The 23,526-nt window shown below is 42.6% G+C and overlaps 1 protein-coding gene across 13 annotated transcripts in view; it reads left to right on the forward strand.

Moving 5' to 3' along the window:
- The window catches only part of mlh3 (mutL homolog 3 (E. coli)), a 140,992-nt gene that overhangs the window by 73,972 nt on the left and 43,494 nt on the right, over positions 1–23,526 (forward strand). For 5 of the 13 annotated variants that reach the window (XR_009510842.1, XR_009510844.1, XR_009510841.1 and 2 more), the window contains exons 9-12: positions 6,417–6,485; positions 11,769–11,792; positions 12,327–12,405; positions 14,814–14,965. Coding sequence is in view for 4 of the 13 variants with exons in the window: in XM_059962884.1 (XP_059818867.1) it covers positions 6,417–6,485; positions 11,769–11,792; positions 12,327–12,405; positions 14,814–14,965 (324 nt within the window). In the remaining 9 variants the exon portion in view is untranslated. Of the gene's footprint in view, positions 1–6,416; positions 6,486–11,768; positions 11,793–12,270; positions 12,406–14,813; positions 14,966–23,526 lie in introns of those variants that run through there. The other 8 variants (XR_009510847.1, XR_009510858.1, XR_009510856.1 and 5 more) reach the window with 8 other exon arrangements.

Here is a 23,526-nt window from a genome sequence, read left to right on the forward strand (position 1 = left end):
ATTGAGTTTAAGAGCCAAGAGGTAATGTTGCAGCTATATAAGACCCTGGTCAGACCCCACTTAGAGTACTGTGCTCAATTTTGGTCGCCTCACTATAGGAAGGACATGGAAACCATAGAAAGGGTGCAGAGGAGATTTTCAAGCATGTTGCCTGGATTGGGGAGCATGCCTTATGAGAACAGGTTGAGTGAATTCTGCCTTTTCTCCTTGGGGCGACGGAGGATGAGAGGTGACTTGGTAGAGGTGTACAAGATGATGAGAGGCATTGATCATGTGGATAGTCAGAGGCTTTTCCCCAGGGCTGAAATGGCTAGCACAAGAGGGCATAATTTTAAGGTGCTTGGAAGCAGGTACAGAGGAGATGTCGGGTAAGTTTTTTACACAGTGAGTGGCGAGTGCGTGGAATGGGCTGCCGGCAACAGTGGTGGTGGAGGCAGAAACGATAGGGTCTTTTAAGAGACTCCTGGATGGCTACATGGAGCTTAGAAAAATAGAGGGCTATGGATAAAGCCTAGATTGTTCTAAGGTAGGGACAGCTTTGTGGGCCAAAGGGTCTGTATTGTACTGTATGTTTTTTCTATGTTTCTGTGTAATGGCGAGAAGGCAGGAGAATGGGGTTCAGAGGGACAATAAATCATCCATGATGGAATGATGGAGCAGACTTCCTGGGCAGTCTTGTTCGGGAACTGAAGCTGCAGCTTGATGACATTCAGCTCATGTGGGAGTCTGAACAAATGATAGATAAGAGCTGCAGGAAGGCACTTTCACCCAAAGGTTGCTTGAGGAGGCAGAAGGTGACTGTAAAGAAGAAGGAAGGGAAATGAGCGGCCAATGCAGAATGCCCTGTGGCTGTTCCTCTCACTAATAAGTATATTGTTTTGGACACTGTTGAGGAGGACAACCTACTGTGGGGGGTGGGGGAGGGAGGGTGCGGGGGTGGAGCTGAAGCGACCAGGTCTCTGGTTCTGTGGCTCAAAATAGAAGAGAGGTGAAGAGGGCTGCAGTAGTGAGAAGAAATTCCACAGTTTGAGGAATAGAGACACTCGGATTGTATTTTGTCTCCCGGGTGCCAGGCTAAGCAATGTCTTGGATTGGGTCCATGGCATTCTAAAGGAGGAGGGTATATATTAGCACCGTTGACATGGGCATGGAAAGATGAAGAGGTCCTGAAGACAGAATATAGGGAATTAGACAGAAAGCTAAAAAAGCAGGACACCAGGGTAGTAATCTCTAGATTGCTGTTTGTGCTATTGCCAGTGAAGGTAAGAATAGGAGCATTTGGCAGGTAAATGTGTGGTTGAGGAACCGGGGCAGGGGTTCAGAGTTCTGGATCATTGAGATCTCTTCTGGGGAAGATACAACCTGTACAAAAGGAACGGATTACACCTGAAACTGAGGGAAATCAGTATTTTTGCGGGTAGGTTTGCAAGAGCTGTTTGGGAGGCTTTAAACTAATTTGGTAGGGGGAGTGCAACTGGAGTGACAGTGCTAAGGTTGGGGCAGTTGGTTTAAAAATTGAGGTAGTGTAAAGTAAGGTTGTAAGCAGGCTGTTGATAGGGCAAAATTGCAGTCAACGCAATGAGTTGCAGTGTAGAAGGGGTCAAAATTGAAATGGGAGATGAATACAGGACTGAGGGTGCTACAGTATATGCAATAAGACCATAAGGTATAGGAGCAGAAGTAGGTCATTCAGCCCTTCGAGTCTGCTCTGCCATTCAATCATGGCTGATCCAATTCTTCCAGTCATCCCAACTCCCCTCCCTTCTCCCCATAGCCTTTGATGCCCTAGCTAATCAAGAACCTATTTATTTCTGCCTTAAATGCACCCAATGACTTGGTCTCCACAGCCATTCGTGGCAACAAATTCCACAGATTTACCACCCTCTGACTAAAGTAATTTCTCCACCTCTCTGTTCTAAATGAAAGTCCTCCAATCCTGAAGTCATGCCCTCTTGTCCTAGACTCCCCTACCATGGGAAATAACTTGGGCATATCTAACATGAGGAAATCTGCAGATGCCTGAAATTCAAGCAACACGCACAAAAAATGCTGGTAGAATGCAGCAGGCCAGGCAACATCTATAGGAAGAAGCACAGACGACATTTCAGGCTGAGACCCTTCGTCAGGACTGACTGAAAGAAGAGATAGTAAGAGATTTGAAAGTGGGAGGGGGAGGGGGGGAGATCCGAAATGATAGGAGAAGATACGAGGGGGGAGGGATGAAGCCAAGAGTGCAAAAGTTGATTGGCAAAAGGGATACACAGCTGGAGAAGGGAAAGGATCATGGAATGGGAGGCCTAGGGAGAAAGAAAGGGGGAAATGGAGAGCAGGCAAGGAGGGAGTAATTGTGAGAAGGGCAGAGAGAGAAAAAAGGAGGGGATGGGATAATAAATAAATAAGGGATGAGGTAAGAAGGGAGGGGGGCATTAATGGAAGTTAGCAAAATCAATATTCATGCCATCAGGTTGGAGGCTACCCAGACGGAATATAAGGCGTTGTTCCTCCAACCTGAGTGTGGCTTCATCCTGACAGTAGAGGAGGCCATGGATAGACAGGCGTGGCCTTCTGTATATTGGTGAGACCCGGCACAGACTGGGAGACCTTATAACACCTACGCTGTGCCCGCCAGAGAAAGCAGGATCTCCCAGTGGCCACACATTTTAATTCCACGTCCCATTCCCATTCTGATATGTCTATCCATGGCCTCCTCTACTGGCAAGATGAAGCCATGCTCATTTCATTCCTGGAATCATTCTTGTGAATCTTCTCTGAACCGTTGGTATATCCTTTCTAAAATAAGGAGCCCAAAACTGCACACAATACTCTTAAGAGTGGTCTCATGAGTGCCTTATAGAGCCTCAACATTACATCCCTGCTGTTATATCCTGTACCTCTAGAAATGAATGCCAATATTGCAATCGCCTTCTTCACCACTGACTGAACCTGGAAGTTAACCTTTATTGAATTGACTATATTTCTTACATCCTTCACATAGATGAAGAGTAAAAATCTTTACGTTACGTCTCTGTCTAAATGTGCAATGTGCAATCATAATAATTTATAATAAATAGGATGGTCAATTTAATATAGAGTACACTCTATCAGCGTGAGTTAATCAGTCTGATGGCCTGGTGGAAGAAGCTGTCACGGAGCCTGTTGGTCCTGGCTTTTATGCTGCGGTACCGTTTCCCGGATGGTAGCAGCTGGATAGATTGTGGTTGGGGTAACTCAGGTCCCTAATGATTCTACAGAACCTTTTTACACACCTGTCCTTGTAAATGTCCTGAATCATGGGAAGTTCACAACTACAGATGCAGTGGGCTGTCCACACCACTCTCTGCAGAGTCCTGCAATTAAGGGAGGTACAGTTCCCATAGCAGGCAATGATGCAGCCGGTCAGGATGCTGTCAATTGTGCCCCTGCAGAAAGTTCTTAGGAATTGGGGGCCCATACCAAACTTCCTCAACTGTCTGAAGTGAAAGAGGTGCTGTTGGTATTCTGCACAAGGACTCTCAAATCCCTTTGCATCTCTGCATTTTGAATTTGTTCCCCATCTGAATAATAGTCTTCCCATTTATTTCTTACGCCAAAGTGCATGACCATACACTTTCCAGCATTGTATTTCATTTGCCACTTCTTTGCCCGTTCCCTTAAACTATCTAAGTCTCTCTGCAGGGTCTCTGTTTCTTCAACATCACCTGCTTCTCCATCGATCTTTGTATCATCGGCAAATTTAGCCACAAATCCATTAATCCCATGGTCCAAGTCATTGATATACATCATAAAAAGTTGCAGTCCCAACACCGATAGCTGTGGAATTCCACTGGTAACCAACAGCCAGCCAGAATAAGATTCGTTTATTCCTATTCTCTGCTTTCTGCCGATCAATCAATGCTCCACCCATGAGAGTAACTTCCCTGTAATTCCATGGGCTCTCATATTGCTAAGCAGCCTCCTGTGTGGCATCTTGTCAAAGGCCTTCTGAAAATCCAAGTTCACCACATTTACTGCATCTCCTTTGTCTACCCTGCTTGTAATTTCCTCAAAAAACTCCATAATCTTATCCCGAACTATCGATTCCAACAACTTTCCAACCACTAATGTCAGGCTAACAGATCTATAGTTTCCTTTCTGTTGCCTCCCACCCTTCTTAATTAGTGGAGAAACATTTGCAGTTTTCTAGTCATCCAAAGCAATGCCAGAATCTATCGATTCTTGAAAGATCATTGTTAATGCCTCTGCAATCTCTCCAGCTACTTCCTTCAGAACCCGAGGGTGCATTCCTGTGGAAGAAATTTTGTTACTAGCTAGATACTAAGGGGTTATAGAGTATTTTTTCTTCACAGCAGTGTTCTGTACTTGAACTGGAAGAAAATACCCAGAGATGACATTGTACTGAGCAAGGAAGGGTTAATCATCTTCAAACGTAAAATCAAAGTCTACTGTGACTAATGCACTCTGTGCTGCTGACAACGTACCTTTCAGTCAGGCCGACTAAAATAACTATGTATGTATTTGTTGTTCTAAGAATCATCACATGTCTGATATACTCTTTTAGCCTGTCTGATAAACTCTTTTGAGAAATTAACACTGAAGTAAATGTGTAACTGCTCAAGGACATGTCCTGCAAATTGCTACTCAGCAGAACTGCCATTGAAGTTCCTCCTGATTTGTGTGTTTTTCCCTCGTATGCTTGGGATATAAATAAGAGCGTGACCCATTGTCAGATGGTGTCTTGGAACTCTGCTTTTAGAAGGATGAACTCTCCATGATATCATGTTACAATAAAGACTGGCAATCTCCCTTTGTGTCCGAGTAATACCTTTTCCACAACAATTCCAGCAGGTCCAGGAGATTTATCCACCCTCAGACCATTAAGCTTTCTTTCACTTCTTTCATAATTCTCACTGCATGTACTTCACTTCGCCGACACTCTTGAATGTCCGGTATACAGCAAAGGATTTCCACTGTGAAGACTGATGCAAAATACGCATTCAGTTCCTCTGCCATCTCTGCATCTCTCATTATAATATCTCCAGTGTCATTTTCTATTTGTCGTATATCTACCCTCAACTCTCTTTTACCCTTTATATACTTAAAAAGGCTTTTAGTATCTTCTTTGATATTAGTCGCTAGCTTCCTTTCAAAATTCATCTTTTCCTTCCTAATGACTTTCTTAGTTTCCTTCTACAAGGTTTTAAAGTCTTTATAATCCTCTGTCTTGCAACTAGCTTTGGCTTCATTGTATGCACTCTCTTTTGATTTTACTTTGGCTCTGACTTCACTTTTCAGCCACAGTAGTGTCCTCCTCCTATTCAAAAATTTCTTCTTATTTGGAATATATCTGTCTTGCACTTCCTTCATTTTTTGCAGAAACTCCAGCCATTTCTGCTCTACTGTCCTTCCTGCTAGTGTCCCTTTCCAGTCAACCTTAGCCAGTTACCCTCTCATGCTATTGTAATTTCCTTTATTCCACTGAAATACTGACACATTGGAATTTAGTTTCTCCTCAACTTTCAAAGTGAACTAGATCATATTGTGATCACTTTTCCCTAAGGGTTTCTTAACGATAAGCTCTCTTTATCACCTCTGGATCGTTGCACAACACCCAGTCCAGCACAGCCGATCCCCCAGTGGGCGCAACAACAAGCTGTGCTAAAAAGCCCTCCCTTAGACATTCTACAGATTCTCTCTCTTGAGGTCCAGTACTGGCCTGGTTTTCCCAATCCACTTTCATGTTAAAATCCCCAACAATTATCACGATATTGCCCTTCTGACATGATTTTTCTATCTCCTTCTGTAATTTGTAATCCACATCCTGGCTGCTGTTTGGAGCCCTGTATACAACTGCCATTAGGGTTCTTTTACCCATGCCGTTTCTTAACTCAACCCATGGAGTCTCTACACCTTCCAATCCCATGTTATCTCTTTCTTATACACAGGGCCACACCATTCCATCTGCCTTCTAACCTATCTTTCTGATACACCGTATATCCTTGGACATTCAGCTCCCAATGGCAGCCATCCTCTAGCCAAGTTTCAGAGATGGCCACAATGTCATGCCAATCTGTAGCTGAATTTCAAGATCGTCCAGTTTATATCTTATGTTGCGCGCATTCAAATATAACACTTTCAGTTCAGTATTTGCTGCTTTCTGTTTTAACTGCACCATGTCTCTATTGCCCTGTAACTCATCCCACTGGCTGTGATTATGCCTCATCTCCTGCCTGGCCTTTCTATCATCTCTGTTGCACGCTATCTTTGATTGGTTTCTGTTTTTCCCTTTCTCAGCCCTATCACTGTGGTTCCCATTCCCCTGCCAAATTAGTTTAAACCCTCCCTAATAGCTCTATTAAACATTCCTGCTAGGATATTGGACCCCTTTGGGTTTAGGAATAACACATCCTTTTTTACAGGTCATCCTTCCCCAAGAAGAGGCCCCAGTGATCGAGGAACCCGAAGCTCTGGTAGATAACGTAGCACAGGTAGAATGTTGTGAGCATCCTTGAATTGTAGCTAAAGGAAGATTGATGACTCTGGGTCTGTACTCGCTGGAATTTAGAAGAATGAGGGGTGATCTCATTGAAACCTTTCAAATGTTGAAAGATCTAGACTGAGTAGATGTGGAAAGGATGTTTCCCATGGTGGGAGAGTCTTGGACAAGAAGGCACAGTCTCAGGATAAGACCATAAGTCATAGGAGTAGAATTAGGTCATGTGGCCCATCAAATCTGCTCTGCCATTCAATCATAGCTGATCCTTTCTTTCTATCTCCTCCTCAACCCCAGTTCCCGGCCTTCTTGTAACCTTTGATGCCATGTCCAATCAAGAACCTATCAATCTCTGCCTTAAATACACCCAATGACCTGCCCTCCACAGCTGTATGAGGCAACAAATTCCTCAAGTTCACCATCCTTTGGCTAAAGAAATTTCTCTACATCTTTGTTTTGAAGGGGTGCCCCTCCAACCTGAGGCTGTGCCCTCTTGCCCTATACTCTCCCACCATGGGAAACATCCTTTCCACATCTACCCTGTCTAGGCCTTTCAACATTTGAAAGATTTCAATGAGATCCCCCCTTATTCTTCTGCATTCCTGCGAGTACAGATCCTGAGCCATCAAACAATCCTGATCATGATAATACTTTCATTCCTGGAATCATCCTTGTGAACCTCTTCTGGACCCTTTCCAATGCCAGCACATCTTTTTTTAAGATTAGGGGCCCAAAACTGTTCACAATACTCTAGGTGAGACCTCACCAGTGCTTTATAAAGCCTCAGCATCACATCCTTGCACTTGTATTCCAGACCTCTTGAAATGAATGCTAACAAGGCATTTGCTTTCCTCACCAGCGACTCAACTTGTAAGTTAATCCTCAGGGTGTTCTGCACAAGGACTCCCAAAACTCTCTGCATCTCAGATTTCTGAATTTTCTCCATTTAGAAAATAGTCTGCACATTTATTTCTACTACCAAAGTGCATGACCATACATTTTCCAGCATTATATTTCATTTACCACTTTCTTGCCCATTCTCCTAATCTGTCTAAGTCATTTTGCATCTTACCTGTTTCCTCAACACTACTTGCCCCTCCAGCAATCTTTGTATCATCTGCAAACTTGGCAACAAAGCCATCTATTCTATCAACTAAGTCATTTATATAGAACATAAAAAGAAGTGGTCCCAACACCGACCTCTGTAGAACACCACCGGTCACCGGCAGCCAACCAGAAACGGGTCCTTTTATTCCCATTCGCTGCCTCTTACCAATCAGCTAATGGCTCTAACCATGTTTGTAACTTTCCTATAATACCATGGGCTCTTATCTTGGTAAGCAGCTTCATGTGTCAAAGGCCTTCTGAAAGTCCAAATATACAACATCCACTTCATCCCACTTGTAATCTCTTCAAAGAACTCCCAACAGGTTAATCAAGCAGGATTTTCCCTGAAGGAAACCACACTGACTTTGTACTATCTTGTCTTGTGTCACCATGTACTCCATCACCTCATCCTTAACAATTGACTCTTAACATCTTCCCAACCACTGAGGTCATGCTAACAGGTCTTTCCTTTCTGCTGCCTTTTGCCTTTCTTAAAGAGTCGAGTGACATTGCAATTTACCAGTTGTCTGGCACCATGCCAGAGTCCAATGGTTTGAGAAAGATTATTACTAGTATCTTCACAATCTCTACTACTACCTCTTTCCTGTACCCTTGGGTCTTTCAGCTTTTTGAGCATTTTATTTCTTGTGATAGTAACTGCACCAACTTCTCTTACCTCACACTTTTTAACATCTGGCATACTGCTAGTGTCTTCCACAGTAAAGACTGACGCAAGGTACTCATTCAGTTCATCAGCCATCTTCTTACCCACTATTATTTCTCCTTCTTCATTTTCTAGTGGTCCTATATCCACTTTCATTTCTCTTTTACTTTTAACATACTTGAAAAAATTTTTACTATCAACTTTGATATTATTTGCTAGCTTGCTTTAATATTTCATCTTTTCCCTTCTAATTTTTTTAAATTGCTCTCTGTAGGTTTTTAAAAACTTCCCAATCCTCTATCTTCCCACTAAGTTTTGCTTTGTTGTGTGCTCTTTCTTTTGCTTTTACAATAGCTTTGACTTCCCTTGTCAGTCATGGTTGTGCTATTTTACCATTGGAGTATTTCTTCATTTTTGGAATATATATATCCTGGACCTTCCTCATTTTTCCCAGAAATGCACACATTGCTGCTCTACTGACATCCCTACCAACAGTTCCTTCCAGTTTACTTTCACCAATTCCTCTCTCTTAGCGCTGAAATTTCTCTTATTCCACTGAAATACTGCTACATCATACTTTACTTTCTCCTTCTCAGATTTCAAGTTGAACACAATCACATTGTGATTACTGGTTCCTAAGGGTATTTTTTTTACCTTGAGCTCCCTAATTGCCTCTGGTTCATTACATAACACCAAATCCAATTTAGCTGATCCCCTAATAGGCTCAACGACAAACTGCTCTGAAAAATTTATCTCTTTGGCATTCAATAAACTCACTCTCTTGAGATCCATTACCAACCTGATTTTCCCAATCTCCCATGACTACCATAACATTGCCCTTTTGACTCGTCTTTTCTATTTCCCGTTGTAACCTGTGGTCCACCTCTAAGCCACTGTTGAGAGGCCTGTATATAACTGCCATCAACGTCCTTTTACCCTTGCAGTTTTTTAACTCAACCCACAAGGATTCAACATCTTCCAATCCTATGTCACATCTTTCTACTGATTTGATGCCATTCTTTACCAGTAAAACCACGCCACCCCCTCTGCCGACCTTTCTATCTCTGATATAACGCGTGACCTTGGACATTCAGCTCCAACCTATAACCATCCTTCAGCCATGATTCAGTGATGGCCACAACATCATACCTGGCAATCTGTAATATTGAAATAAGATCATCCACCTTATTTCTTATACTACGCACATTTAGATACAAGACCTTGAGTACTGTATTTGCTATCCTTCCTGATTCTGCATCCCTAATGATTTGATACTCAGCTGTTGCTGCAACTAAGTCCTATCACCTGCCTGCCCTTTCTGACAATCTGACTGCATGCTATCTTTACTTTTTTTTATAACCATCCATCCTATCCTGAGTCCTTTCACTCCAGTTTCCACCCTCTGCCAAATTAGTTTAAGTCCTCCCCAACAGCTCTAACAAACCTGCCCACGTGAATATTGGTCCCTCCCAGGTTCAGGTGCAACTCGTCACTTTTGAATAGGTCATATCTCCTCCAGAAGAGATCCCAATTATCCAAGAACCTGAAGCACTGCCCCCCGCACCAGCTTCTCAGAAAATCATCCTGTTTCTATCCTGCTGCACATGGCACAGGCAGCAATCCAGAAATTATTACCTGGGAGCTCCTGCTTCTCAGTTTTCTACCTGGCTTTCTAAATTCTCTTTTCAGAACCTCATTACTTTTTCTTCCTATGTCATTGGTACCAATATGTACTAATTCATCTGGCTGCTCTCCTTCCCTCTCCAAAATGTTGTGGACATGATCTGAGACATTCCTGACCCTGGCATCCGGGTGTTCTGTTCCCTTCACTGTCAAGTCCCCTATCACCGCCTCTCTCTCTTTCCCTTCTGCACCATGGACCTATGCCCAGTGGCTGTAACCCGGACACCGTAGCATTCTCCCAGGAGGTCACCCCCCACAAAAGTATCCAAAGCAGTATACTTGTTTTTGAAGGGAATGGCCACAAAGGTGCTCTGTTCTAACTGCCTATTTCCATTTCTCCTGACAGTCGCCCAGCTACTCACCTCTTGCATACTTAAGGCTGAGTTTGATAGATCCTTGCTTGGGTAGGGCATTAAGGGATACGGGGAGAAGACAGGAGATTGGGGTTGAAAGGAAAATTGGATCTGCCATGATGATATGGCAGAGCAGGCTCGATGGGCCAAATGACCTAATTCTGCTCCTCTATCTTATAGAAAAGCTGGAATGCAAAGGTAAGCTAGCTAACAATATTAAAGAGAAAAAAATAATAATTGGATAGGTATATGGACAGGAAAGGAATGGAGGGTTATGGGCTGAGTGCAGGTAGGTGGGACTAGGTGAGAGTAAGCATTCAGCATGGACTAGAAGGGCCGAGATGGCCTGTTTCTGAGATGGTGCTGTAACTGTTATATGGTTATAATACCAAAGGTTTCTCCAGATATATATAGTGTGAAAAAGAGGCAAGAGTGGATATCAGACCACTGGAAAACAATGTTGGGAAGGCAGTATTGGGGGCAAGGAAGTGGCGGATGAACTGAATATGTGTTTTGTATCAGTCTTCACTGTGGAAGAAGCTAGCACTATGCCAGAAGTTCGAGACTGTCGGGGCAGAAGTGAGTGAAGTTGCCATTACTAGGGAGAAGGTTTTTAGGAAACTGAAATGTCTGTAGGGAGATAAATTATATATTATAATTGAAGGATTACAGCTGTGAACTTAATCTCCAAGGATACACATTGTGTACAGACCCCCAAACAGTAGTAAGGATGTGGTCTACAAATTACAATGGGAGATAGAAAATGTATGCCTAAAGGGCAATGTTACAATTGTCCTGAGGGTCTTCAATATGCAGGTATTTTTAGAACATGAGATTGGTGCTGGATTCCAAGAGGATGAATTTCTGAAATGACTACAAGATGGATTTTTAGAGCAGCTCGTGGTTGTCCACTAGGGGATTAGCTATTCTGGATTGGATATTGTCCAATGAACCACAGTTGATTAGAGAGCTTGCAGTAAGAACCCTTGGCAAAAAGTGATCATAATATGATTGAATTTACCCTGAAATTTGAGGAGAGGCTAAAGTAAGAAGCTAAAAGAGTATATCAGTATTACAGTGGAGTAAAGGGAATTACAGCAGCATGAGAGAGCATTTGGCCATAATTGATTGGAAATGAACACTGGCAGGGATGATGGCAGAGCAGCAATGGATGAAATTTCTGGAAGCAATTTAGAAGGCACAGGATATATACTGTACATCCCAAAAAGGAAGAGGTATTCTAAAAGCAAGATGACGCAACTGAAGTCAAATCCAACATAAAAGCCAATGAGAGCCCAGTGTATGGTCTGAGATATCAGCCCAGTGTACGGCTTGAGATCACAGCCCAGTGTATGTTTTGCAATTGAGTTTGTGTTGAACTGGGTTGTTATCATGGCAGTTATGGAGTGCTGCTGATATTCACGCATTCTATCCCTGCTTTCTGAACCATTTCTTCTCTCTACACTTCTAGGAGTTTCTCAGAGAACAGATTGAGGTGAGTGCTCACTCAGTAAGGTAAGTGTAATGGGAATGGGTGGCTTCATGGCTCCAGGCAGAGCACAGTTCAAAGTAAAGTTTTACTAAAGTACACATATGTCACCGCAAAAAACCCTGAGGTTCATTTTCTTGTGGGCATTCACAGTAATTACAAATAAACATAATAGAATCAATGAAAGCCCACCTACAACTGATGAACAAACAACCAATGTGCAAAAGACAATAAACTGTTCAAATGCAAAAAGAAAAATATACCAATAAATAAACAACAAAAATTGAGCGCATGAGATGAAGAGCCGTTGAAAGTGAGGTTGTGGGAACAGATCGGTGATGGGTGAGTGAAATGTGCATGTGAACTGAGGGAGTGTGCGCTATTGGCAAATCCATATCAGTGATGTTAAACGGGGTATGAGTGAGTGGATTTACTTCACCATCCATCAGCATGCTGTTGGCAGGGTGTGTTTGTTCTCCCGCAGTGGTCGCACAGCCATGTCTCTCAGTAAATCCAGGCCTCTGCCACTTCTGTGCTCAGGTGCTTCAGTCGACGGGAGGATTCCAGGGTGTGTTGTCACGTACTGTGCTAAAGGTGCTCTCTTCGCAGGCCTGTCATGGTGAGTCACTGTGAAATGGGGAGCAGAGAAAGAGAACTTACTGATCAAAATAAATGTTATTCGTAATAAAACAGGGAGGAATTAGAGCACCAATTAGAAGGAATTAGAGGGTTGGAGGGGAAGGTAGATGTCAGGGCCAGTAAACAGGCAGGGGCAAAGTAATAAGTACTCCAGGACAGATACTTTGAAGTGTGTGTATTTTAATGCTAGGGGTATTACGGGTAAAGGTGATAAACTTAGAGCATATCAGGACGTGGTACTATGATATGGTGGCCATTACAGAGACTTGAGGGAGGGTCAGGAATGTGTATTTAATGCCCCAGGGATTTTATGTTTTAGAAAAGATAAAGAGGGGGTTAAAAGGATGGGGGTCGGAGTTACACTATTAATCAGGAACAATATCACAGCTGCACTCTGAGGGAACATAATGAAGGGCTCATCCACAGAGTTTATATGGGTAAAACTCAAAAATAGGAAGGTTGCATGAATAAAATCTTCTTGGGCTTCCAGTTAGGTACAGGTATTGATTTTAACTGAAGTTTCAATGACAAGTTTTGCCATCTTGATCAGTGCTGATGCCTGGACAGGTCGACTCCGGTGGTAATATATACCCCTGTCATCTTTCCCACCTGATTGACCCAATTTCCAGTGAATACAGATCCAATAGACCCAGTCTCCAATGAATACAGAGTTAATGACCTAATCTCTTCCCATCCCTCAGTCTTGCCATCCCAGTAGATACAGAGCTAATAGACCCAATCTCCAGTGAGTACAGATCTTAGGTCCAGTCTCCAGTGAATACAGATCTTTGGTCCAATCTTCAGTGAATACAGATCTTACACCCAATCTCCAGTGAATGCAGATCTAATAGACCTAATCTCTCCCTATCTCTCGGTACTGACATTCCAATTAATACAGAGCTAATAGACCCAATTTCCATTGAATACAGAACTTAGACCCAATCTCTAATGAATACAGATCTTAGACCTAGCCTCCAGTAGATACAAATCTTGGGTCCAATCTCCAGTGAATACAGATCTTAGACCAGGGATGGCTAACCTGTGGCGCATGTGTCAAAAGTGGCGCATTGCACCCTAGTGATAATAATAAAAAAGTAAGCATACTCATGCAAAAAGTATTAACCAAAAACCGATTTGTAGAAAAAAAATCTATAACAGGAATTCAAGTAGCTTAGAGATAGAAATGGGTTTTACTGAGAATAAATATAAAGCTTAGCAATTATTTTTAGCAATGTTATTATTTCGTGCACATCTTTTGGTGAATGTTATCTTCTTTCACATTTATCTGTTTTCAATTTTAAAAAATTCAATGAGTCAAACTAGGAAAGAAGGACTTTTGTTCTGCAGTCATTCCACAACTGTTCAATACACTTTTGATACGTGTTTGATCCTGAGGCGCCAGGTGCCTGCATCAACGGTGTGTTGCAGGTTTTTGCCAGTCTACAATTGGCACTCATGCACTATGGAGTTGTGCTTTGTTTGTCCTTTGTGAACATTTGAAGTTTTGTACTTTTTCGAAAATTAAACCTTGTTTTTACATTCAGTTACCCATCACTGTGCAAAAGAAAAGCAGAAAGTAATAGTAAGCGTGAATTCAATGAATAGTGGGAAAATGAGTTCTTATTTATAGTGGGTCTGTCAGGAAAACCATTATGCATTGTTTGTGAAAACTCTTTCTGACATAATAGAAGACATGATCTTAATAAACACTATAAAACACAACATCAGACTGAAATAGAAGGAAAACTGAAGCTAGTGCTTGGGTCTGAGTTATGGAAAGGATATGTGATTAAGAAAAAGGAAGAAATCAAAAGAAGGCAAAATATATTTGTTAACAGTCTCATTAAGGTAAATAATGTTTATCTTGTTTTTGTATTAAATAAATATATATTGTAAAAATGCTAAATATGTCTTTATTAACATATTTTTACAAAAATTGAATGGGGGTACAAGAGTTGTATGGCGCATCTGAACCTGTGCATGAAAAAATTGATGTATGGAATATAAAAAGGTTGGCCACCCCTGTCTTAGACCCAGCCTCCAGTAAATACAGATATTAGGTTCAATCTCCAGTGAATACAAATCTTAGACCCAATTTCCAATGAATAAGGATCTTAGATCCAACCTCCAGTGAATAGGTCCAATCTCTCCATATCCCTCAATCCTGCCACCCCAGGAATTAAACAAGTTAACTTTTGTTGCACTGTCTCCATGACAAGCAAACCTTCCTCAGACAGGGAGTCTAAAGTTCTAAAGGAGGTCCCACCAATGGTCCATCTCCCTCAGCAAGATATCCTCGTCTCAAACCCTCCTGCAATTGAGGCCAATGTACTACTTGCTGCACCTGGACACCTGCATTCAGATAATTTGTCTCTGTAATGTTGACAGGAGCAGTGAAGTTTGGGGATACACTGAGTGTGGACGAGTGTAGGAGCCTCATCGACTCGCTGGCCAGCTGCCACCTGCCGTTCCAGTGTGCTCACGGACGACCCTCCATGCACCCTCTGGCAGATCTGGATCATCTGAATATTGACCAAGAGGTATAGGACTCCCACCCAGTACGGTATCCTGTGAATCATTATCTTTCTCAGGGTGTGCAATGCAATATTCAGCCAGCACTTTGTGCTCTGTTCCATGCACATCACAGTATGAGTGCAGCACTACACACAAGGTATGGGTAACTGTTCTGTGCTGTGTAGTGTGTGTGAATGGCTTTACACACCATATAAACATAACTTGTTATATGCAGGGTAATGTGTTTTAAAGGGTAAAGTTATAGTGGCATAATAAACATGTACGTCTGTGTTATACATCTGTACCCATGGCTGTGACTGGCAGAGTAACAGTTAACAGTCTGAAAATGGAGGAGCTGTAGATGGCAAAGGACACAACACATCATAGATCAGCTGGGAAGTTGGTTGTAGCAGATTGAATTTAACCCAGACACATGAGGTGATACACTTGGGAGAGTCAAATTCGGTTAGGACAGGTAGAATAAGTGGCAGGGGGCTGAGGAGAGTTGAAGACAAATGAGCTCAGGGCATGGATCAACACCTGGAATTATGACATTGTAGCCATTAGTGAGACTTGGTTTCAGGAGGGGCAGGACTGGCTGCTCATTATTCCGGGGATCCATTGTTATAAACGTGACAGAGCAGGAGGGATTAAAGGTGGAGGGGTGGCATTACTAGTCAAGGAAAATGTCATCAGGACAGACTGGAGAACTTGAGTAGTGAGGTGCTATGGGTAGAACTGAGAAATAAGAAAGGTATGACGTCATTATTGAGGCTGTACTGCAGAGGAACAGCAGTTCTAGGCATTCAGAGAAACAAACTTGTAACGAGATTGCAAACTGTTGCAAGAAATATAGGCTTGTTATGTAGGTAATTTTAACTTTCCACACGTGGACTGGGGACTCATACTGTAAAATGACTAGATGGGATAGAGTTTGTCAAATATGTTCAGGAAAGTTTCCTTCATCAGTATGTCCGAATGAGAGAGCATGCGATAATCAATCTGCTGTTAGGGAATGAGACTGGGTAAATGACAGAAGTTTGTGTAGGAGAACACTTTGCATCTAGTGACCACAATGCCATGACTTTCAAAGTAAATATGTAAAAAGATAGGTCTGGTTCACAGGCTGAGATTCTAAGTTGGAGTAAGGCCAGTTTTGATGTATTACAAATGATCTGGCAAGAGTGGATCGAGACAGGTGGTTTCTGGTAAGGTGGACAGTGAGGCTATCATGGTTTGCAGAGGGATCAGCATTTGCTGGAAAAATGGCAGATGGAATTTAATGCAGACAAACGAGAGGTTTCAACCAGGGTAGGGCACTGAGGAGTGATAGAACAATGGGATCTGGGAAAATAGGTACGTAATTCATTGAAAGTGGCGTCACAGGTAGGGTCACGAAGAAAGCTTTTGGCACATTCACTTTCATAAATCAAAGTAATTAGTACAGGAGATGGGATGTGATTAAGTTGTTGAGGCCTAATTTGGAGTATTGTGTGCAATTTTGATCACAAAAAAGACAAGGGAGCTGGATAAGGCCATTCAGCCCATCAAATCTCTACCATTCCATCATGGCTGATCCCAGTTCCCACTCAACCCCATCCACCTGCTTTTTCACCATTACTTTTGATGCCTTGACCAATCAGAAAACTTGTATGCTTTAAATATACCCACGGTCTTGGCCTCCACAGCTGTCTGTTGCAGTGCATTCCACACATTCACTGCTCTCTAGGTAAAATAATTCCTCTTTACCTCTGTTCTAAAGGATCACCCAACAAGTTTGAGTCTATGCCCACTAGTTCTGGACACACCCACCATAGGAAACATCCTCTCCACATCCACATTATTTAGTCCTTTCAACATTCAATAGGTTTCAATGAGAGACTTCTGCACTCAGAATCAGAATCAGGTTTATTATCACCAACGTGAGTGTTCCTGTGAGTACAGGCCAAAAGCTGCCAAATGCTCCTCTTATGTTAACTCCATTCTCTGAATCATCCTTGTGAACCTTCTCTAGAATCTCTCCAATGAAAAGAAATCTTTTCTGTATATGGGGTACAAACCTGTTCACAATACTCCCAAGTGTGGCCTGACTTGTGGCTTATAAAGTCTCAGCATTACCTCCTTGCTTTTATATTCTGTTCCCCTTGAAATAAATGTCAACATTGCATTTGCCTTCTTTACAACAGACTCAACCTGTAAATTAACCGTCTGGGAGTCTTGCATGAAGACTCCTAAGTCCATTTGCATCTCTGATGTTTGAATTTTCTCCAATTTAGGTAATAGTCTGCACTTTTGTTCCTTTTACCAAAATGCATTATTATACATTTCCCAACACTGTATTCCATCTGCCACTTTTTTGCCCATTCTTCCAACTTCAAGTCAAGTCACTTTTATTTATTAGGAGCTGCAGCTGGATGCACTTGTGCAGGTGTCATTGTCCCACATCTTGCAAGAGGAGTATTCCAACATCCTCCCCGGCATTCTCTCTAAGCTTACTAGTTAAAAAAGAAATTGAATGAGAAAAAAACAACAACAACTTACCGGAACCTACCCTCGCCTCTGCCTGTTCACGCTGAAACCTGTTGAGCCAAAGCTGTCCCACTCTGACTCAGTCCACTCCAACAATGGCCGCTTCACTAGACTAACTTTTATAGTGCGCTAGCTGACCGGCTGTCTTCAGCTCCTCCGCTCCCAATTGGCTGGCCGTTTAAAAAACTGAAAAAGCCTGCGAATCCTCTCCTCCTCAAGCTCTATCAAACTTGAAAAACTATAACGGATTTGTCAGGCAAGATTTCCCTTTATAGAAACTAAGCCGATTTTGACTTATTTTATCATTAGTCTCCAAGTACCCCTAAACCTTATCCTTAATAATGGATTCCAACACTTTTCCAACCACTGAGGCTAACGTAAACAAGGTTGAAAGAATGCAGAGAAAATATAAAAGGATGATGCTGGGTCTGAAGGACCTGAGCTATAAGGAAAGATTGAATAGGTTAGGACTGTATTCTTTAGAACGTAGAAAACTGAGAGGAGATTTGATAGAGTTATACAAAATTTTGAGGGGTATAAGTCGAGTAAATGCAGGCAGGCATTTTTCACTGAGGCTGGGTGCGACTACAACCAGTGGTCATGGCTTAAGTGTGATAGGTGAAAAGTCTGAGGGGAAGTTTCTTCAGTCAGGGGGTCATGAGAGTGTGGAATGAGCTGCCAGCACAAATGGTGCATTGCAAGCTTGTTTCCAAAGTTTAAGAAAAGTTTGGATAGGCATATGGATAGGTGGTGTTTTAAATAGTTGCAGCATGGACTAGATGGACTGAAGGGCCTATTTCTGTGCTGTTCATCTCTATGAATTTATGTACAAAGAGACCTTCGGGAGTAAGTCCATACTTACCTACTGAGCTGAGCCTACTGGGCCTGAACATCTCCCTCTGCAACTGGATACTAGACTTCCTGACTGGGAGACCTCAGTCAGTCCGGATCAGAGGCAGCATCTCCAACACCATCACACTGAGCATGGGGCCCCCCAGGACTGTGTGCTCAGCCCACTGCTGTTTACTCTGCTGACCCATGACTGTGCTGCAACACACAGCTCGAACCACATCATCAAGTTCGCCGATGACACGACCGTGGTGGGTCCCATCAGCAAGAACGATGGGTCAGCATAAAGAAAGGAGGTGCAGCGGCTAATGGACTGGTGCAAAGCCAACAACTTGTCTCTGTGAACAAAACAAAAGAGATGGTTGTTGAGTTCAGGAAGTCATGGAGCGACCACTCCCCACTGAACATCGACAGCTCCTTGGTAGAGATCATTAAGAGCACCAAATTTCTTGGTGTTCACCTGGCAGAGAATCTCACCTGATCCCTCAACACCAGCTGCATAGCAAGGAAAGCCCAGTAGCGTCTCTACTTTCTGCGAAGGCCGAGGAAAGTCCATCTCCCACCCCCCATCCTTATAACATTCTACAGGGGTTGTATTGAGAGCATCCTTAGCAGCTGCATCACTGCCTGGTATGGAAATTGCACCATCTCATATTGCAAACCCTGCAGCAGATAGTGAGGTCAGCTGAGAAGATCATTGAGGTCTCTCTTCCCACCATTACAGACATTTACACTACATGTTGCATCCGCAAAGCAAACAGCTTTATGAAGGACCCCATGCACCCCTCATACAAACTCTTCTCCCACCTGCCATCTGGAAAAAGGCACCGGAGCATTCGGACTCTCACAACCAGACTATGTAACAGTTTCTTCTCCCAAGCTATCAGACTCCTCAATACCCAGAGACTGGAGTGACACCAACTTGCTGCCCTCTACTGTGCCTATTGTCTTGTCTATTATTTATTGTAATGCCTACACTGTTTTGTGCACTTTATGCAATCCTGAGTAGGTCTGAAGTCTAGTGTAGTTTTTTTCCTGTGTTGTTTTCATGTAGTTCAGTGTAGTTTTTGTACTGTTTCATGTAGCACCATGGTCCTGAAAAAGTCTTGTTTTTACTGTGTATTGTACCAGCAGTTATGGTCGAAGTGACAATAAAAAGTGACTTGACTTGACTTGCAGAAAGTGTTTACACTGGTGCACAGGTTAGTGAAGAAGGCATTGGTACACTTAACTCCATGAGCTGTGCATTGAGTTGAAGAGTTGGGCTGTCATGTTTCAGATGTACATAGAGCACATGGTTCTGGTTACTGCATTATGGAAGGGAAGTGGTAGCAATAGAAATTCACTTGGATGTTACCTGGAAGGGTTGTAGTTATAATGCCCTTGTTTTTAGCCAGAGGGTGGTGAATCTATGGAATTTGTTGCCACGGGTGGCAGTGGAGTCCAAGTCATTGGATGTATTTAAGGCAGAGATTGATAGGTATCTGAGTAGTCAGGGCATCAAAGGTTATGGTGAGAAGGCAGGGGAATGGGACTAAAGGGGAGATCGGATCAGCTCATGATGAAATGGTGGAGCAGACTTGATGGGCTGAATGGCCAACTTCTGTTCCTTTGTCTTATGGTCTTATGGAAAAATATTGCTTCCACCCCCCCCCCAGAAGTTTTCATGTTTTATTGTTTTTACAACACTAAGTAACAGTGGATTTAATTAGGCTTTTTTGAAATCGATCAACAGAAAAAGACTCTTTTGTGTCAAAGTGACAACAGAGCTCTCCACCTTCCCCTTTAATTATGACGCCCCCAATCATCACTGGTGCAGCTAATTAGTTTTAGTTAAATGGAGATCTGTTTTTGGAGCCCTGTGTATAGTCAAGGTGTTTCAATTGATAGTAGTAAATATAAACCTGTACCTGGAAGGTCCAACTGCTGGTGAGTCAATATTCTGGCAAAAACTACACCAGGAAGACAAAAGAACACTCCAAGCAACTCTCAGAAAAGGTTATTGAACAGCACAAATCAGGAGATGGATACAAGAAAATTTCCAAGTCACTAAACATCTTTTGGCATACAGTTAAGCCAATCATCAAGTATTGGAAAGGATATGGCACAGCTGTAATTCTGCCTAGAGCAGGCCATCCTCAAAAACTGCATGACAGTGCTAGAAAGGGTTTTAGACTGGCAAATGATACTTAAAGGGTTGCCGATGGATATGCAATGGCAAGCATTTAAAGATCGCATGGATGAACTACAACAATTGTTCATCCCAGTTTGGCAAAAGAATAAACCAGGGAAGGTAGTGCACCCATGGCTGACAAGGGAAATTAGGGATAGTATCAAGTCCAAAGAAGAAACATATAAATTAGCAAAAAAAACAACAGCACACCTGAGGACTGGGAGAAATTCAGAGACCAGCCGAGGAGGACAAAGGGCTTAATTAGGAAATGGAAAAAAAGATTATGAGAGAAAGCTGGCAGGGAACATAAAAACTGACTGTAAAAGCTTTTATAGGTACGTGAAAAGAAAAAGATTGGTCAAGACAAATGTAGGTCCTTTACAGTCAGAAACAGGTAAATTGATCATAGGGATCAAAGATATGGTAGACCAATTGAATAACTACTTTGGTTCTGTCTTCACTAAGGAGGACATAAATAATCTTCCGGAAATAGTAAGAGACCGAGGGTCTAGTGAGATGGAGGAACTGAGGGAAATACATGTTAGTAGGGAAGTGGTGTTAGGTAAATTGAAGGGATTAAAGGCAGATAAATCCCCAGGGCCAGATGATCTGCATCCCAGAGTGCTTAAGGAAGTAGCCCAAGAAATAGTGGATGCATTAGTGATAATTTTTCAAAACTCCTTAGATTCTGGATTAGTTCCTGAGGATTGGAGGGTGGCTAATGTAACTCCACTTTTTAAAAAAGGAGGGAGAGAGAAACCGGGGAATTATAGACCGGTTAGTCTGACATCAGTGGTGGGGAAAATGCTAGAGTCAGTTATCAAAGATGTGATAACAGCACATTTGGAAAGAGGTGAAATCATCGGACAAAGTCAGCATGGATTTGTGAAAGGAAAATCATTTCTGATGAATCTTACAGAATTTTTTGAAGATGTAACTAGTAAAGTGGATAGGGGAGAACCAGTGGATGTGGTATATTTAGATTTTCAAAAGGCTTTTGACAAGGTCCCACACAGGAGATTAGTGTGCAAACTTAAAGCACATGGTATTGGGGGGTATGGTATTGATGTGGATAGAGAATTGGTTGGCAGACAGGAAACAAAGAGTAGGAGTAAACGGGACCTTTTCAGAATGGCAGGCAGTGACTAGTGGGGTACCGCAAGGCTCAGTGCTGGGACCCCAGTTGTTTACAATATATATTAATGATTTAGACAAGGGAATTAAATGCAGCATCTCCAAGTTTGCGGATGACACAAAGCTGAGCGGCAGTGTTAGCTGTGAGGAGGATGCTAAGAGGATGCAGGGTGACTTGGATAGGTTAGGTGAGTGGGCAAATTCATGGCAGATGCAATTTAATGTGGATAAATGTGAGGTTATCCACTTTGGTTGCAAGAACAGGAAAACAGATTATTATCTGAACGGGGGCCGATTAGGAAAAGGGGAGGTGCAACGAGACCTGGGTGTCATTGTACACCAATCATTGAAAGTGGGCATACAGGTACAGCAGGTGGTGAAAAAGGTGAATGGTATGTTGGCATTCATAGCAAGAGGATTTGAATACAGGAGCAAGAAGATTCTACTGCAGTTGTACAAGGCCTTGTTGATACCACACCTGGAGTATTCTGTGCAGTTTTGGTCCCCTAATCTGAGGAAAGACATTCTTGCCATAGAGGGAGTACAGAGAAGGTTCACCAGATTGATTCCTGGGATGGCAGGGCTTCCATATGAAGAAAGATTGGATCAACTAAGCTTATACTCACTGGAATTTAGAAGATTGAGGGGGGATCTTATTGAAACGTTTAAAATTCTAAAGGGATTGGACAGGCTAGATGCAGGAAGATTGTTTCCGATGTTGGGGAAGTCCAGAACGAGGGGTCACAGTTTAAGGATAAAGGGGAAGCCTTTTAGGACCGAGATGAGGAAAAACTTCTTCATACAGAGAGTGGTGAATCTGTGGAATTCTCTGCCACAGGAAACAGTTGAGGCCAGTTCATTGGCTATATTTAAGAGGAAGTTAGATATGGCCCTTGTGGCTAAAGGGATCAGGGGGGTATGGAGAGAAAGCAGGTACAGGGTTCTGAGTTGGATGATCAACCATGATCATACAGGCTCAAATGGCTGAATGGCCTACTGCACCTATTTTCTATGTTTCTATGTTTTTAGTGAGGGAGACCACCAAGGGTCCTACGACAACTCTGGAGGAATTAAAAGCTTCAGTGGTTGAGATGGGAGAGAATGCACGTAGAACAACTGTTGCCCACTTTATGGAAGCATGGCAAAGGAAGAGCCATTGTTGGGAAAAAAAACACATGAAATCTCAGCTAGAGCTTGTCAGAAGGCATGTGGGAGACTCTGAAGCCAGCTTGAAGAAGGTTCTATGGTCTGATGAAACCAAAATTAAGCCAAACACCATGCATCATCAAAAACACACCATCCCTACCGTAAAGTATGGTGGTGGCTGCATCGTGCTGTGGGGATGGTTCACTGCAGCAGGCCCTGGAAGGCTTGTGAAGGTAGAAGGTAAAATGAATGCAGCAAAATATGGGGAATCCTGGAGGAAAACCCGATCGAGTCTGTAAGAGAACTGCGACTTGGGAGAAGATTTATTTTCCAGCAAGACAGTGATCCCAAACATAAAACCAAAACTACACAGGAATGGCTTAAAAACAACTAAGTTAATTTCGTGGTGTGGCCAAATCTGTGTCCAGACCTCAATCCAATTGAGAATTTGTGGCTGGACTTGAAAAAGGCTGTTCACTCATGATTCCCATGCAGAGCCTGTGCACTTTTATAAAGAAGAATGGGGAAAAAATGCAGTATCCAGATGTGCAAAGCTGATAGAGACCTATCCACACAGACTCAAGGCTGTAATTGCTACCAAAGGTGTGTCTTGAAGTTGAAGGGGGTGAATACTTACAGAATTATTTTATGTTTATATTTGTAATTATTTTAGATCACTTTGTAAAGATCTATTTTTCACTTTGACACAGAAGTGTCTTTTTTGTTGACCAGTATCAATGAAAGCCAAATTAAAAC

The sequence above is a fragment of the Hypanus sabinus genome, chromosome 2, assembly GCF_030144855.1.
Source record: "Hypanus sabinus isolate sHypSab1 chromosome 2, sHypSab1.hap1, whole genome shotgun sequence".
NCBI lineage: Eukaryota > Metazoa > Chordata > Chondrichthyes > Myliobatiformes > Dasyatidae > Hypanus > Hypanus sabinus.